We start from the raw sequence: 17,961 nt of genomic DNA, 5'->3' as shown, positions 1-17,961 counted from the left end.
GAGACGGTGCTGGTACTCACAGCTGGAGAATATCAGCGGGCAGGAGTGCTCGTCCATGGGGAAGTTGTGCAGCTGCAGCTGGCACTCTGCGTTGATGGTGAGCCTGCGGAAGAGCCATGCATCACTCTTGAGGTCAGCAACAACACAGCACCATCCCTGGGCAAGGCCGGTGGGGGACAGTTAAGTTCCCATAGTGCAGGGAGCGGGAGGGCAGCGCCCATCACTCAGGGTCCAGCACATGCAACTCACTCTTGGCAATGACACTGTTCCTTTGGTGAGACCGTTTGGTTGCTTTCCTATTGTGTTATTTTGTTTTGCTTTTAACTATCAGTAGCAGAGGGAATTCCAGTTAGTAAAATTCCAACTGTGTTTAGAAATACAAGCCAAGTCAGAAAGGAGACAAAACCAACTGTTGTTTTCAATCTGTTTGAATTAGATCCTTCCTCCATTTGGAAACTTGTGGATTTGTCTAAATAGGTAGTATGCCAAATTAATCCACTTGTAAAGGGGGATTTCCTATTTGGACAACTTCTCCCTATTTCACAAGGCAAGTGGTGGCTCTGCGAAGTGGGAACACTGCAGACAGCCCTGGATTTCAGAGTCTCTGTGAAGAGCCCCAGGGCTGGCATGTCTCCATTCTGGTTTGCTGAGGCTCAGCTTCACTTCAGAGTCTTTCGTATTGCTTTAAGGTTGAGGAGGACACATCTTTTACCAACTCCAGCTCTCTCCCCTTATTTCATCAGCACAGTGCCCTGTTGTGGCTTTTTCACTGCCCTAAGATCCACACACCATCTTACCTTGTTGTTGTTTCCTGCCTGGCAAATTATTATTTCCCTGAAATCTTAAAATTCTCTAATCTGGCCTGGCATGGTGGCTCATGCCTGTAATTCCAGCATTTCAGGAGGTAGAAGTGGGAGGATTGCTTGAGGCCAGGAGTTTGAGAACAGCCCGGGCAACATGGCAAGATCCTATTTCTATAAAAAAATTTTAAAAATTAGCTAGGCGGGGTGGCAAGTGCCTGTAGTCCCAGCTACTCAGGAGGCTGAGGCAGGAGAATCACTGGAGCCCAGGAGTTCAAGACTGCAGTGAGCTATGATCATGCCCCTGAACTCCAGCCTGGGCTACAGAGCAAGAGCCTGTCTAAAAAAAAAAAAAAAAAAAAAAAAGAAAGAAAGAAAAAAGGAAAAAAGAACAGAAAAACCAACTAAAAAAAAAAAACTCTTTAATTTTTTTGCTCATTTTCATGTTCACCTATGCCTATATTTGTGCTATGGGCACTTGTTTAACATTAGGAGTCACAGATTTCTCCTCACGGGCACAGTCATTTGTAGTTAAAAGCTCATGAGGCTGGGTGTGGGGGTGAGGGGAGAGCACTCAGGGCCTTGGAGGAAAGGGCACGTGAAGGTACTCAGGGTGCTGGCAGTGGTGTCCCCGAGTCTGGGGAAGCAGGCACAGGGTCAGAGGAAGGAGAGCGTCACATTCCCCTGAGCCAACTGATTCAGAAACGCCTTTAGACCTGATAGGCAGGTGGCTCCCAGAGTCTGGAGTCCAGAGGCATGAGGAACGTACACGGTTGGAAGAGGTGTGGGAATCCGCAGCATGGACGTGGCTTAAAACTTATGGAAACGGGCGAGCTAGGGCAGCAGGAGCTATAAAACCATAAAGTGATGGCGGCCACGTGCTGAGGGGAAAGAGCAGGAGCCAGCCGCGTGCCTGGAGGCAGCTGGTGACTTGGGGCAGAGGGTGACTTAGAACAGAGGCTGTGAAGGCCCTGACTTCTGCCATGCCGGGAGGTGGGAGCGCAGCACCCTGTGGGACTCCCTCCGCTGGGAGGACACCCCAGGGGTGCTGTCCCATCCGATGTGGGGCCCATGTGGGGCCAGCAGCGGGCTGACTGAGGCGAGTCACTGCTCAGCATCCTGGCGCAGAGACCTTGGAGAGAGGAGTTCCCCGTGGACACTCTGGGCAAGTCAGTGCACATGTCTGAAGCTCCGTTTCTCTCACCTCGCCAGGTTTCTGCGAGGGCCAGGGCCGCTCTGCCACCAGGGGGACCCACTATGGGGTTAGCAGCCACGCCCATGAGGGATGCGTGGGGACACCCACTTTTTCTTTGCGGTCTCCAATTTGGCTCTAACTGCACTTGTTAATTAGTACTCCAAGACAGCTGTATTTTCCTAGCTGAATGTCTTAAATATATTAATGATAATTTTCACAGCCCACTTCCAGCAGAAATGAATTCTGATGAAGAAAGAAGTTTATATTCTTTGTAGGTCATTCATACACCTTTATTTTTACACATGTGACATTAGGACAAACTCTGAGGACACTGCATTATGTTAAACATGAGAAGGAATAGAACTTAGAGACAAAAATAGGCTCTTATCCCTATAACGATTTAAACTAAGGATCCAAAATTAGACCATAAGGAGAGCTCACTTCAGCTGCACATACACAAAATTAGACCATAAGGAACTAAAGATCCACACAGCATCTTACCTTAAAGTGTAAAGGATTTTCCCATCATTCCAGATCCTGAGGAGCTGGTTGGGTGTGGTAATCCAGTGAGCCTCTGCGGTTTTGGAGTTGCGGAAGATCGTATCTGGAATCCATATCAACCCCACCATATTGCTGTTCAGAGTAAGAATTTTCATCGTGCTGTTGAATCGAAGGCGACTGTCTGTCCAGGTCTGAGCAAAAAATATATCAATTTGGTATTCCTGAAACAGAGCAAAAGGAAAAACAAGGCAGTTTTATTAATGACTTTTCGGTATGTTTTGTTTTCTTTGTCAAACCTTTTATTTTCCCTCTATTTTAACATTCTCACCACCAGAATTCTCTTTCTGAAGTGCCCGGCTCATCATGGTAAGTATTCAACAAATGATAACCAATATTAGTCAATGGCGTAATAACGTGACACAATGCTTGATGAACCTTAAATTGCAATAAATATATGAAGTATGATGCAGGGCTGAGAGAAAGATGGTAGAATACGTTTCAGAGCGTGGCGGCAGACCCTGTGTTCACAAGTTCAAGCTTTGGCAGGTAGAGTGAACTTTTGAAGCCCTTGTTCTCTAATCTGTAAAATGGGGGAAATAATAGTGTCCACCTCCTAAAGGTGTTATAAAAATAAAAAGAATGATTAAATGGCAACCCTTAGTGCCTGGCATAGAGCAAATGATCCATACATAATGGCTAATATAATCATCATCATTATTTTTTTATTTAAGAGTCTTCTCAAACAACACAAACCAAAACAAAAAGAAAAGTTAGAAACAAACTACAAGGAAGAACTGTGGAGAGGACAGCCTCCCCAACCAAATGCTGATTCCAACAGCAGGCTGCAGGCTGCAGTTCACATTTCAGAGGCAAAGGCTCAGCCTTGAAACCCGTTCCAGTGCTCACAGTGCCGAGTAAGACTTTGCTGAGACCATCAGATAATTAGTCTAGGACTGATACCACCAGAGGACCCATAGAACAATCTCCAGACCGGGCCGCCCCCGAGCCCACTCCCCTAATCACAGTAAAGAATTATCATCAGGTCCACAGTAAGAAGGACATACAGGCTTATTGTTAGAGATTTTTATATCTTTCATAGTTTTTGTTATATATTTAGCTATTATAAATATATTACTTTTATAGAGTATGAGTTCAGTAATTCTCAACAAATCCCATATTTATCCTTTCCATTGAGTTTCCAGTTAATGAAACTCTTTGTGATAAGTAATTCAAATGGTCTCCCATGAACTAATCTGTTCATTCATCATTCCTTTGCTGTACTGACTGTGCCAGGCCCTGCCAACCATAGAAGAGCCAACTCTGTGCCAACAGGAAAACCCTTTGCCCTCCTAGGGCTCCTAGTCTATTCAGAGAAGGCAGGCTTTAAACAAATAATCTGATGGTCATATACACTATGCAGAAAAATAAGGCTGGTATATCAGTGAGGCTTCTAGTTCTAGAAGAAACAAAAGCTCTCTAAGCACCCAACATAGGAGGAATTATGGAACAGGGCAATGCCTTACACAAGCATTTCAGCAGCTGGGGAGCAAATGGCAGGGAAGCAGCAGTTGGGAGCAGATTCTCAAAGGAGGTTCCCCAGAAGCTGTGTGATATCTCAGCAACCAGAGCGTCCCTCTGAAGTCCATGTGTCTGCCTTGATATGCCTCTGGGATTAATGGTCTCACCTTCTCCCCTGCCTCCCAAAACGTGTGCACATGTGTCTCATTGACAGACTCTGAACCCAGAGCCACACAGAGAAAGTGCATGTGTGTGTGTGTGTGTGTGTGTGTGTGTGTTGTTCCCTGTTGTAAAAATTAGCATGTACTGAGTGATACAAAGACAGGGTTTAAAGAACGTTGGAACAAAACTAAAAACAGGTAGCCTTGGCTTAAGGGTCAAGAATGTGGGACTGGAGGCTGGAAGCCCAGTGCCACACACGGGTGAGATATTGGCAACACTGATGTGTGTAATAAGGCAGAACATATGTCTAATGAGCGTGTAGCTCTTTGGGCAGAGGTTGGAAAAGAAATGTTAATTAGCATGTGTTGACTGCTATTGACTGCGCTTGGTAAGTTATCACAAGAAGGAAATTATCTCTGAACGGAACAGGGCAGTTTGGAAGCAGTTATACAAAAGAAAAGAAAGTTTGGAAGCAGTTATACAAAAGAAAAGAAAGATAAAGCACGCTGGGTCTGGTGAGGCTTCCAGAGGCAAATGCTTCTCGGCCCCACCACTAAAGCAGAAGGTGAGAATGGCCTTGAGTGTCAGAAGCCTATTGAAACAGCTTTGCAGAAACAATCAAACACATTGTCATCATCACCCTGTAAAATCTTTAATTATGCAAATATGGCTCCAGGAAAAGAGACCAAAGTGTGGTCTTTCACTGAGGCTGGTAGGGCCAAGTGGCCTGTAGGTAACTGAAGAGAGAAAGGGTAAGAATGAAACCAGGGCGGGGGAGAGGCATTGGCCTGCAAAAGCAGGGGCACAGAGCAAATCTCAGAATCCTGCTGAGAAAAGATCCGTGGCTGTGGCTGTGCACACATGAAACTGGCTTCACAGGCACGAAGCTGGCTAAGTGTTACGGGAGTTCTGCCAAAGGAAGCACAAGTCACTATGCAGTCACAATCCCCCTCCCTGGGTGTGACTGAGCATGTGGGCCACAGCAGCTGAAATCTAGGTGTTAGATTTCACAACAAGTGAAAGAAAGAACCCCAGTGCAGAAGCCTCCACGTTCACCCTGTGGACAATTTGTGTGACATCCTCTACCTTCCTTAGCCTCAGTTTCCTCATATGTAAAATGGGAGTGTTGGGTTAGATTAAGTGTAAGGACTCTTCCAATTCTAAAATGTTATGCTTCCGTATTCCTGCCTAGAGTTAGCCTTTACAGTTGAAATTAACTTTCTATTTTCCCCATTTCTGTGTCTTGCTTTTCCAAGAAGGATGTCATAGAATGACTGCCTCATATGTCCCATCTCCTGTCAGTGCAAGGAACTCTGATAGCTTGAATTCTGGATGAAGTATTCGGGGACCATCCATGAGGCTGAGGCTTGTAGAGCGAGGTATGAGTTCCACCCACCTACTATTTTCCTGTTGCAGAAGGGAGCACCCTGTGATGTCCTGGGGAGCCGGGTCATGCTCTTCTTGACTCTGAAACCCTGCCACAATCTCCAGTTTAAGAGGGCGCGAGACTGTGCATGGTGTGGCTGTTTTATTGTGTCTACATTTGGCTAAATGTTGGAGCAACACTTCCCACCCACAGAGAAATATTTTTATTTCTCTCATAAACTTCCTTTGTAATTGCATTAATCATCCTTCCTTTCTACAAAGAAAAAAATCTTATGATGTCTATCTAAAAAAATTTTATGTAATTCATTAATAGCTATGAAATTAATGTATCTGAAATACTATTAATAAATGTGGCTGGTAAAAATTGCACAGAATCCCCCCATTTTAAACTGTCATGTTGGTGGAGAGCCTACATTCATAATTTGTTTTAGTAATTGGAGCACTTAACGACTCCTAAATAAGCTATGAATTACTGGGGCATGTGGAGCATTTTGACAAAGCAGAAGAAAAATTATGCTTCTTAATAATATCCATCTGCAACTTCTAAAAAATTTAAAAATGATTTCCTCACACTTTTCTCCCTTCCTTTACCAAAGAAGAGGGCTAAGTTAAAAAAAAAAAAGATAGATTAATAAAGCACAGACACTTTGAGATTCTGGTTGCAGGAGACACTTGTTCCTGGGGGACAGAGCCTCCTTCCAGCATGTGGCCTCAGCCCACTAGCACTCTGCCTGGCACGAGCTGGATAAACACATCAGAAAAGCAGCCACCGGCAGTTTTCTTTATAAAATGATATTAAGAGATCCATGCCAATTAAAGGTGTTCAGATTTCTTACCTAAAAATGAATAATATGTAGTTATTAGAATAAAATCATTTTTATTTCTTCCTTTTCAGGTATGGAGGCATTCCACCCTCCCTCCCTCCCTTCCTTTTCTTTCTTTCATTTTATTTCCTCAAATTTGTCCTAGGAAACACGGCTTTGACAATCTGCCTCCAGTCTTCCCCAGGGACCCCTTTAGCCCTGCCTCAAGGACTATGTCCCCCTGCGGTCCAGCCCTTTGTGCCTGAACATTCTTGCACCCCTCCCCTTATTGAGAGCCCTGCCCACGCCACGGTCTGCGCTGTGGGCGCTGGGCTGCTCCCTGCGAGGCTCCGTGCTTGGTCTAGGTAAAGACCAATACCACAGGCCTCCCCCAGGAGCTTGGGCACCGAGGACAGGTGCAAGGTGGTGTCTGGAGGGCAGGCACCTGGACACCATGAGCCCCCGCCAGCCAGAGAGCTTTGGCAGGCTATGCCCTCCATCTGGTCCTCAGACCACCAGGCAGAAGGCGAAAGGAGAAGGGGTAAGTTTCCCTCACCCCCACACTTTCTCACTGCAGAGTATAAGTATTAAATATATAAATATGCACATACATAAGCATATGCTTAAATAGATAGAAACAGACCACCAGGGTGGAGTGGAGACTGCCTGGATAGCTTGGCCGGTTCTCAGGCAGTCCCCTGAGTCCCCGCTGGCTGCAAACTCTTAACCGGAGGTTTTGCCCTTCACCATTTACACCCTGGGACAGGGGCTGGGGATTTTCAGAGTGGCCTTCACAGCCTCCTGGACCTGCCTCAACCCTGGCAAAAGTGTCAGAGAAGGCCCAGAACAGCTTTAAATGTTAAAGTTTTGAGAGATGTACACCTTCAATTTCTGGGTTTCAAACTTTCTACAAGAAGATTCCACAAAAGATTTTCTTACTTTTTAACGTGAAATCACTTTCTTGTCATAGTATGTGAATTTCTTCTCAAACAATTGTCCACCATTTCCCTGGCATATTTTCATTTCAGATAAAAACCTTTTATCAATGTTATTGTTTTAACGAAATATGAGTTTTGGAAAGTTCTAGGAAGCAAACTATTAGTAGCAAACGACTTTCACATTTTCTCCTCTCTAGTCGGAGCACTGGACGCCGCTCACGTCCCAACCGTCACCAGCTTTACCCGGGAAGGTCTTCTTCCCAGAGCTCTGTTGTCCAGGCAGGGATAACTTCCAACTGCAGAAAGTGAAGTTGGCTTCTACTTACATCAGGACAACCCTGACACATTCACGGGACTCGGGTGGGGGCGGCCCCATGAGCCAAGGGAAGCACACGGAGGACATCTGTTTCTTGTGTGGAGCAAAACCCTCCAAAGTAATTAGGTCCCTAAACTGACTTTAAAACAGTGCAGTGAGGCCCAAGCAGGAGCCATAGCGGAGTATAAAATCATGAACGGAGGTAAGGAGGGAGGCCTGTGTTCTGGCCTCTGGCTCTCGGTGGCTTTGTACATGTCACCACCTGCTCTGTGCCCCATGTCCCTGCTGGTAAATAAGGCGACCCCAAGGCCCCGGCCACGGTGTTAGTCAGAAGTGACCTGTGTTGACGGCAAGTGAGCCCCATCGTGCTAATGCACTTACGTCTATTACAAATTGCTAGTCATCAGCCCGCGCTCCAAATAATTGATACATCTCACTTTGCTGAATGTTCACAGCAATATTAACATCCCTGTTTTATGGACAGGAACTAAGAAGAGTCATCCACTTAATCAGTGATCAGTGACTAAGGTCCACTGGAGCCCAGGTTGGTTTTAATTTTTTTTCAGCTTTATTGAGGCATAATTGACAAATGAAAATATCTATGATCAAGGTGTACAGTGTGATAATTTGATATTTGTGTACATTGTGAAATTGTTACCACAATCAAGCTAATTAACACCTCACAGTTACCATTTTTTTACTGTTTTGGTGGTGAGAACATTTAAGATCTACCCTCTGCACAATACAGTATTTTTAACTATAGTCACCCATGCTATACATTAGGTCTACAGAACTAATTAATCTTCCAATTGCAAATTTTTACCCTTTGAGCAACAGCTCCCCATTTCCTCCACTCCCCAGCCCCTGGTGACCACTCTCTACTCTCTGTTTCAAATATTTTCAACAACTGTGTTTGGCAATACTGGGAGGCTCGCCCTGGACCCTCGGACCCCCGGACAAGAGGTGAGAGGCAGGAGGTGGGAGCCTCACCCTCTGGCACTAGCCCCATTTCTGGAGATGCCATCACAGCATCTATAGCTAGACAGATTGTGAAGAGGATACATTATAAATGTTTGAAATGCCTACAGGGAAAGTAACCTTAAACAAATCGAGTCAAAATCTGTCCTGACAATCTGCAGCATTTTGGGGGTCTGATCAGTGTTAGGGATGAACTGGAATTTCTGAACCACATCAGAAGCTTTTATAGCTGCTGGGACCCAAGCTGCTTCTTAGTGATTCAGAGCATCACATGATGTCCCAAAGTAGCGACCCAAGAAGGAGTTGAGACTCACAGTACCTTTCAGCCTTTCCCAGCAGAGTACACATGTCACCTTTGGGACATCGTTTTACACAAGGTCCTATAAAGGTAACAGTAGAAGAAGGAAAAAAATAACAGGACTTTCCTGTGCGTGAAGAAAAGTATTCTAATTCCATGTCGGGTTATATTTTAATATTGAAAGACAGGTTTCCAGGAAATCCCAGCTTTGAGTTTCCTTTCAGAATGCTCAGAAATACCTACTGCCACCCAAAAGGGAATCATAAAAATTTTAGACTGTAAAATGGTTTACTGATACTTTGTAAAGGTAGCTGTATTAAGTGCTTTACAGAAGCACAGTTTTAATTGTTTGTTATTTGGGTATTTTAGCCTTGAAGAATTGGCATGAGTTCTTTCTCTTATAAGCAATGGTAAAAAAAGAAAAATCAGGATTCCAAACTTGGTAGTGTTTCATTTTTTTTAACATGGCTAGTGTTAAATGTATTGCAAGACTTGTTAATGGTGCTAGATTTAAATTGCTTGAGCAAAGGATGTGGAGAAGTCTTTTAATTCTTTTCTTGCTCACAGTGTCTAAATCAGGAAAATAATGCCTTATCTAGAATTTCTTGAGAAGACTTCTCAAATCACTTCTTTTTCAGCTCGAAATATGGTTGGCCTTTCCATGAGAAAATGACTTAAATTTATACCGAATGCTTTGTTTTACGACTGACCCCAGCATGAAAGTGGTCACAGTTAGTGCTCATTCCCAAAGTTTATTGCCAAATCACATTTTATCTTCAGACTAAAATATCCCGTTTTAAAATATTTAGGCTGAACATAACAGGTCCTTAGCTTTGCCTTGTGACACCTGCTAGTTCTCCAAAGGACTTTGGTGAGTGAGGTCTCTTAAATACAAAGCATCTCTGCGGGGAGCCTAGCTGTGTCTGGCCAGTGAAGAAGAAACCAAGATGAAGAGAAACAGTGGCCAACAAGGAAATGGCCACAGCAGATTCCCAGGCTTGTTTCCTAGGAGGCCACTACGCGAACTGGTGAATACAAACAGCATTTGCCTGAGCTAGTCCTCAAGAGGAGAAATATCGACATCACTTCCGGATCAGAGAGGCAATTAGAATTGGAGGGGAGTATCGATTCTCTGCACACCCTGCGGAAGACAGGACAGGTTTGAGAGGCCATGGTGAAGCAGGTGGAGGGGTGGGGTTGAGATGCAGGGCTAAGAGCACAGGGCATAGGATGTGAGCTGGCACTTACAGAAAGGAAGAGGGGAGGGAACGTACAAGGAAGGACCTGGAAAATAATCGTAACAATGGAGAGTGGCTCCAAAATGCACCAGGGTTTAGAACGTCTATCTAGAAAGATTAAAATAAATAAAGCAGTGCAAACTTTCTAAACTCAGGAATCAGGGTTAGAAGAAGAGAGAAGGGTTTTTCTACATGCATAGTACTTCATAACATCACAAGAAGACTTTGTTAATCTTCTAGCTAAAAATTTCAGATTCTCCACAATATTTATGAAGGGCTTTTATAATAATTTGGAAACTGGATTAAAAAAAGAGTATATCAAAATTCACCACTTTCTCACAAAAACCAATAGAGATTAAAAGCACTGTTTTATGAAACTACACTCTTAATTTGAAAGCCAAAGCCTTGATGGAAATGGAGTGTCATGCTGGAAGCTCTGTCCACCTAAAATTAACGGAATTCCTTGTCATTCAGGGGAATTTCTCTCACATAAATAATGGACATAAGTTAAAAACACAGAGTATAACACTGGACTGCAAGCTTAGACATTTTAAGGCATGAGCAGTTCACATTTATTGTGCACTTACTATGTGCCAGGTGGCATAATTATTTGATAAGTATAACTTCTTTAATCTGACAAATGACCACGACTTCCCAATTTTCTATCAAAGGATGGTGTCAATGAAGAAATTAACTGTCTTTTTAACTAGAAGACAGTTTAGCTGTTTTAACATTTTTTATGTTTGTTGCAAATAGCATTTAATTAGAAAGCAGAATAAGGGAATATAATTTACAAATATACAAATGGAAGGAAAATATTATTCAAAGTTGTTAAGGTGCATTAGACAAATACTTTCAAAAAGAACTTATTGCAGGTTATGTTTAGGAATGCTACATCTACAAAAATCAGAAAATAGATATTTTCACAGATGTGAATGAAGTGGCTTGAGCTACAAAAGTAGAAATGGACATTGAAAACAGAAGTCAAATGAACTGTATACTTGTATAGGCTAATTGTAGACTTCATAGGAAATCATCATATAAATTTAAGAACTTTTTAATTACTTGCAAAGTATTAACATTTGTGTAATGAATGCATCTTATAAAAATGGCAAATATTAGCAAAATTATAAAGTGCACGATTTCGTAAGATAAGAGAATTAATGTGCATAAAAGTACTGTTAGTGATATCTGTCACCATCCGAGGAAGAATGCCTTTGAGGAGAATGCTTAGCATTCAGGTTCCAATTTGTCAATTACTCAAGCCAAGACTGTAACACTAACAATAATAGGTATGTAACTGTATGATAGATTTTTCTGAAGTGTCTCCAAGTATACCAGTATAGTTTGAGCCAAGTCCTCCTACTGCAATAGTTACATATACTTGAAAGATAAGACATGATAAAAACCACAATTTGTCTTCCAGATCTGTAGTTCTGTATTTAATATGTATATTTTGACCTGTTCAGAAGTGTTCTGGCTTCTCTGATTGCAGAAGATATTGCATTATTTAATCTGTGATTTACCTAGACACTGTAAAGTAAGTACTTGGCACAATTTTGAAATAGTTCATTAGAAGAAAGTTTTCTATGGCATTCTAATCTGTTATCAGTTACAGGTGTTGCATATAATTTCACCCACTGTGTAGTTTGCTTTTTCCCCCTCTAACTCTTTTGATAAAAAAATTGATTTTAATAAAGTCAAATTTATCACTTATTAATTTTATGGGTAGTGCTTTTGTAAAAATTTTGTTTTATTGTGGTAAGAACACTTAACATGAGATCTACCCTGTTAAAAAATTTTTAAGTGAACAGTAGAATATTGTTAAGTATAGGGATACTGTTTTACAGTAAATCTCTAGAACTGACTTATCTTGCATAACTGAGACCTTCTGCCTTTGATTAGAAATTCTCCATTGTTCCCTCCCTGCAATCCCTGGCAAGAACCATTTTACTGTCTGATTCTCTGAGTTTGATTATTTTAGATACCTCATATAAGTAAAATCATGCTTTAGTTGTCCTGTGACTGTATTATTTCACTTAGCATATGTTTTTAAGGTTTATCCACAGTGTCACATATTATAAGATTTCTTTCCTTTTTAAAGGCTGAATAAATAGTCTATTGTATATATATATCATGTTTTCTTTATCGAGTCACCTGTCAGTGGACATTTAGGTTGTTTCCATATCTTGGATATCCATAGTGCTACAAAACACTGGAATACTAAGATCTCTTCTGATTTCTTCGAATATGCTTTCTGGTCCTTTCTATTTCTCTTTCCTTCTAGGATTCCCATAATGCATGATCTGCTTGATGATGTCTTATATGTCCCATAAGCTTTCTTCATTTCTTTCCACTATTTTTCCTTTTTGCTTCTCTGACTGAATAATTTCCAGTGATCTGTCTTTGTATTCATTGATCCTTTCTTCTGCTTGATCTTGTCTGCTGTTGAAACCCTCAAGTGAATTTTTTCAGTTCAGTTATTATATTCTCCAGCTTCACAATTTCTATTTAATACTTTATAGATATAGAAAATTCTGTCTCTGTTGAAATTCTCACTTTATTCACCTTGGTGAACATCTTTATAACGGTTTATTTTAAATTTTCTTTCAGGTAAATCACACATCTCCATTTCATTAGGGTCAATTTCTGGAGATTTATCTTGTTCTGTTGTTTGGGACATATTGCCGTTTCTTCATTTTCCTTTACTCTCTGTGTTACTGTCTACACATTAGACAAAACATCTGTCTTTCAATATTCACAGACTGGCCTCATATAGAAGACCATTATCTATCAGCCTGCCCAGAGATTTTGGTTGGTCTGTGCAACCTTTGTGCTGGTCAAATCTATTTTCTTGGTTCTAAACAGCCCCCCAGTGTTTGGAGTATAGTGTGACCTATCAGTACTCTGATATCAGTGCTCTTATAACAAGCAAGACACAAGTCAGTTCCTCAGGCAGCACAGAGAGAAGCTAGATCATTGGATTCCCTATCTGACTCTTTCCCTCCTCAAGGAGAAACTGAGATTCCCCCACCCCCATTCAGTCTATACTAAGCTGGAGGAAGGGGCTGTGGTAACTAGTTTCATATTCGATCAAACTGTCCTCTCTCTGTTCTCACTGACTCAAAGGTGGCTAGATTATGCAGGTTCGTCAGCACTCTGAGAAAGGCTAGACAGAAGCCAGCCCTCAGGGTATTTCTCATAAAAGTTGCTGTTGTGGATGCACAGTCCACCTTTTCCCCTTCCCAAAGTCCTTCGGAGAACTAGCAGGTGTCACAAGGCAAAGCTAAGGACCTGCTATGTTCAGCCTAAATATTTTGAGGGACTTTGGCTGGGAGCTGGGGGTTTCCTTCCAATAATATGGCACTGTGCCAAGGTAGGAATTATGGCAAGAAGGTGTCTCAAATTTCCCTACTGATTTTGATGTGGTTAGTTTGGTACTCACTCAAGATGTAGGAGCCTCTCAACTATTTTCTGGATTCTGGATTTCACAGGTAATTTGTTCATGCATTGTTGTTGAATTGGTGAGTTCATGGGGCAGGGGGAGGAAGGAGTGTCCAGGGCTTCCCATTCTACTATCTTGCTCAGGAAAGACTCATATGAAGAGTGCTTTTAAATTCCTATTAAATTCTTTCTATCTCTGAAGTCAGGGAGATATCCCCATTTATTTATGTTCAGAAGTTTCATTGTTTTGCCTTTCATATTTAAATACATAATCCACCAAAATTGGGTATTGTGTGTAGTAGAGGTCAAGTTTTTTTCTACTCAGTAATTGGGTGTCCAATTACTCCAACAGTACTGATTGAGAGGACTATGTTTCCTCACTGCTCAGTATGCCATGCTTGTCATAAATGTAATGTTCATATATGCTTTGCTTTTTTACAGACTCTGTAATCAATTCCACTGAATTATTGGTGTACCTGTGTTCCAATCCTAATCATTGTAGCTTTCTAATAAATACTGATAGCCAGTGGAGCTAGTCCTTCAAACTTGTTCTTTTTATTAAGTATACAGGCCATTTCTGGTCATGTGCATATTATACACATTTAAAAATAAGCTTGCAAATTTTCACAGAAAAAAAAAAAAACCCTTAAATTTTGATAGGAATTGCATTGACTCTGCAAATCAACTTATGTTTATTTGTCTTGTTTCCAGTATGGAGTCTTTCGATTAATGAACATAGAATATGTTGATCTTTTTTTAGGTTTCTTTTAATTTCTCTCAGTAGTGATTTATGCATCTTTTCTTAGGTTTTTCTTAGGTATTTGATATTTTTATGCACTGAAAATAGTGTCTTCTACATTTATTTTTATATTATACATTTCTCATCAATGTATCATGCTATTCCATGAATTTTAAACACATGTATATATTTGTATAACTATCAACATAATCAAGACAAAACTTTTATCACCCTATAAAACTCCCTTCTGCTATCCTTTTGTAGTCATCCCCTTCCCCACCCATAACTATTGGCAACCAACGATTAGTTTTCTGTCCTTATAATTTTGTGTGTTTTATTTTAATTTTTTTAGAATATCATATAATTGGAATCATACAGGATGTAACCTTTTGAATCTGGCTTCTTTCACTTAGCATAATGCCTTTGGGATTTGTCCAAGTTGTTGCATGTATTAAAAGTTCATTACTTTTTATAAATATTATTCCATTGTAGGGATGTACCACAGTTTGTTTATTCATTAATCAATTGAAGGGCATTTGGGTGGTATCCAGTTCTTAGCAATTATGAATAAAGCTGCTATAAATATTAATGTGCAGGTTTTTATGTAGATATAAATTTTTATCTCTGTAATATGAACATCCAGAAGTGGACCACTGGGTCGTATTTTAGAATATATTTAAATAAAAAACTGCCAAACTATTTTCCAAAGTAGTTGTATAATTTTGCATTTCAACCAGCAATTTATAAAAGTTCAAGTTACTCCACATCTTTCGCAGTTCTTGCTGTTGTCAGTATTTTTTATTTTAAGTATTCTGTAGTTAAAATAAGTGGGTAGCAGTATCTCATCATGATTTTAATTTGCATTTCCTTGATATCTAAGGATGTTGATCATCTTTTAATGTGCCTATTTGTCATTCTTATTTCCTCTTTGGTGAAGTGTCTGCTCGTGTCTTTTGTCAATTTTTATGTTTAAAGTATTTACATCAAGGTTCATTTTTTTTTTGCACATGGATGTCTAGTTGTTCTTTTTCAAAATTGTTTTGCATGTTCTAACACCGCTGTCTTTCCACACAAATTGTAGAATATATTGTCCATATCTGCAAAAAAATCTGCTAGGATTTGAATTGATTTTCATTAAATCTGTTTGTCAATTTGTGGAGTATTTACATGTTGAGTCCTCTATTCTGTGAACATAGTATGATTATTTCTATATGTTTTCTTTGATTTTTTCATCAGAGTTTTTAGTTTTTTATAAACTAACATTGTACACATTTTGTTACATTTATACCTAAATGTTTCAATTTTGGAATTATTTTAAATGATGTTTTAAAAATTTTCTGTTTTCCAATGTACATTTCTATTGTATAGAAATACATTTGATTAATGTGTGCTGGTCTTGTATCTTGTGATTTTCTAACTTCACTTATTAGTTTTAGAAGACTTTTTGTAGATTTCTTGTGATTTTTATGTAGATTATCCTGTCTCCTGAAAATGGGGTTATTTTATTTCTTCCTCTCCAATTTGTATACTTTATATTTTTTTCTGGCCTTTTTCATTGACCAGAACTTCAACTAAGATGTTTAATAGAGTGTTGCTAAGCTTAAGAGAAAAGCATTCATCGTTGCACAATTAAGTATATTCTTAGCCATAGGATTTTCCTATATGTCATTTTTCAGGCTGAGGAAGTTCCCTTCTACACTAGTTTGTTGTGAGTTTTATCAGGAATGGATGCAGTATTTTGTCAAATGATTTTCCTGCATAAACTGCTATGACCACATAGCTTTACTTTTTTAGATTGTTAATACGGTCCATTACTTTGAAGAATTTTTCAGCTCCATTACAATCTTATGGGACCACTGTCATATATAAGGTCCACTGTTGACTGACACATTGTTACTGGTGCATGACTATATTTATAATTACAGAGTTTGTTATATTAACCATCTTATCTATAATTTTTATTCTTTTTTATTTTTTTCTAACATTTGTTCCAAAAGCCTTCACAGCCATGGGGCTAGATCTCTCACCTCAAGCAAAATTTTTATATTTCGTCCAGACTTTATGGTGACCTTTAGTGGGTGTCTTGCTCTGATCGCCCTCGTTCACCACTGTCAGAAGCAGATGCTCAGCCCATGCTTTGGAATTGGGTACAGAAATTAGAGTTGGGGTCTAACAAGGCTCAGAATCTAAAGACAACTAATAAGGTTTTAGATAAGTTAAAGAGAGTAGAGACACATAAGCCATCCCTCTGCTAACTCACCCCAAGTTGGAGTATAATTGTAATATTAAGAAATGGAAAAGAAGATAAAATAATAAAAATTATTTTGAAACTTACTCTGCCCCACATTTGGGTAAAAAGTGACTGAACAGTGACTTTTGATGGGTCTCTCTCCAGAAGCACTTTGCTTTCAGATTGGTTCTAGAAAATCTTGTTTCATTCACCATAAATGTAACTCTTTTTCCCCAGAATTTTCTCAACATCGGGTGAGCTGATGTCCCAGAATCTGGATGGTCCTACCTGTTTCCTCTTTCAGGACAGCACCTGGCCAGATGGTTTCCACTTTGAGCAGCTATTCTGACCCCACTGGGTTCTGGTTAGGGCACACTGAAGGTGAGTCTTCTCCATTCTGGAACAACTACTGTCACACCTTTTCTTCTTACAAACAACCAGATTGGGGTACAGGAGGGCTGGAAGAGCGGTTGGCAAATTGGGGATCATTTATGAAAGATTTTACAGACCGGAGTCAGAAGCAAGAAAGGTCACTGAAAAGAACATGCCCTGTATTTGCAGAAGTAATTCTCAGAATGACCCTGGGCTTGTGGAGACATGTGCTGCTGTACCCCACCTCCAGTGTGTTTGATATGACAGTCTCCGAGGCAACGCTGATGCAGCTGGGTGCAAAGACAGCCCCTTGAGAACTGCTGCATTAGAACAGTTGAACAGGAAATTATGTTGGTGGACAATTGTTTTAGATAGGGTAATGGACACAGAGGGCAGGGCTCTGAGTTCTCTCTGGACCTGCTACTATCTGGCCATGTGATATTTTCAAGACAGTTCTCTTGCTTCTTACTGGAATGCTCTTCACCCTAAAATAATGGTATGACTAATGCCCTCAAATGCAGTATACTCAATGAGGCCAGCCCTGATACTCTATTTTGAATTGCAACCCCTCCCTCCTGCCCTAAATCCTGCTTACTTTGTTTTATTTTATAGCACCTTTCACACAAAAATACCCCACACACTTTTCTTTTTGATTATCTTCACTTTTAATTGTGTTAAGAATGTAGTTCCATGGAGATGGAGATTCCTGTCTGTTTAGATCACTGATGTGTATTTTCCAAGCACTGAAAATAGTATCTAGCACATAGTAGATGCTCAATAAATATGTGCATCAGGGAACTTTTTAATACTTCCTTTGGAAATTGAGCATGCATAATCCCTACAGTGCCTTCTGGCTCCCCAATCTTACTTTCTGATTAGCGTTCTCTCTCCATTCCCTCCAGCATTTACTCCCAATAAACACACTGCTCCATCAAATATATATATATATATATATATATATATATATATCAGATCTTTGTTACATAATGTTGCAATTCTATTTAGATTCCCTCCAGGTATTCTAAATCTAATTCTATGTACAT

General features: G+C 40.4%; 1 protein-coding gene across 2 annotated transcripts in view; it reads right to left on the bottom strand.

The window, feature by feature from the left end:
- Positions 1–17,961, bottom strand: part of GABRG3 (gamma-aminobutyric acid type A receptor subunit gamma3) — a 445,447-nt gene that overhangs the window by 175,667 nt on the left and 251,819 nt on the right. Inside the window, exons 4-5 of one of the 2 annotated variants that reach the window (XM_069466710.1) lie at positions 2,497–2,717; positions 21–103 (exon numbers count right to left, since the gene is read on the bottom strand). In XM_069466710.1, coding sequence (XP_069322811.1) covers positions 21–103; positions 2,497–2,717 — 304 coding nt within the window. Of the gene's footprint in view, positions 1–20; positions 104–2,496; positions 2,718–17,961 lie in introns of those variants that run through there. The other variant, XM_069466711.1, reaches the window with a different exon arrangement.

This window comes from Eulemur rufifrons, chromosome 3 (genome assembly GCF_041146395.1).
Source record: "Eulemur rufifrons isolate Redbay chromosome 3, OSU_ERuf_1, whole genome shotgun sequence".
Classification (NCBI taxonomy): domain Eukaryota; kingdom Metazoa; phylum Chordata; class Mammalia; order Primates; family Lemuridae; genus Eulemur; species Eulemur rufifrons.
Note: the sequence above shows the minus strand (reverse complement) of the source record. Positions and strands in the feature narration are given on the sequence as shown.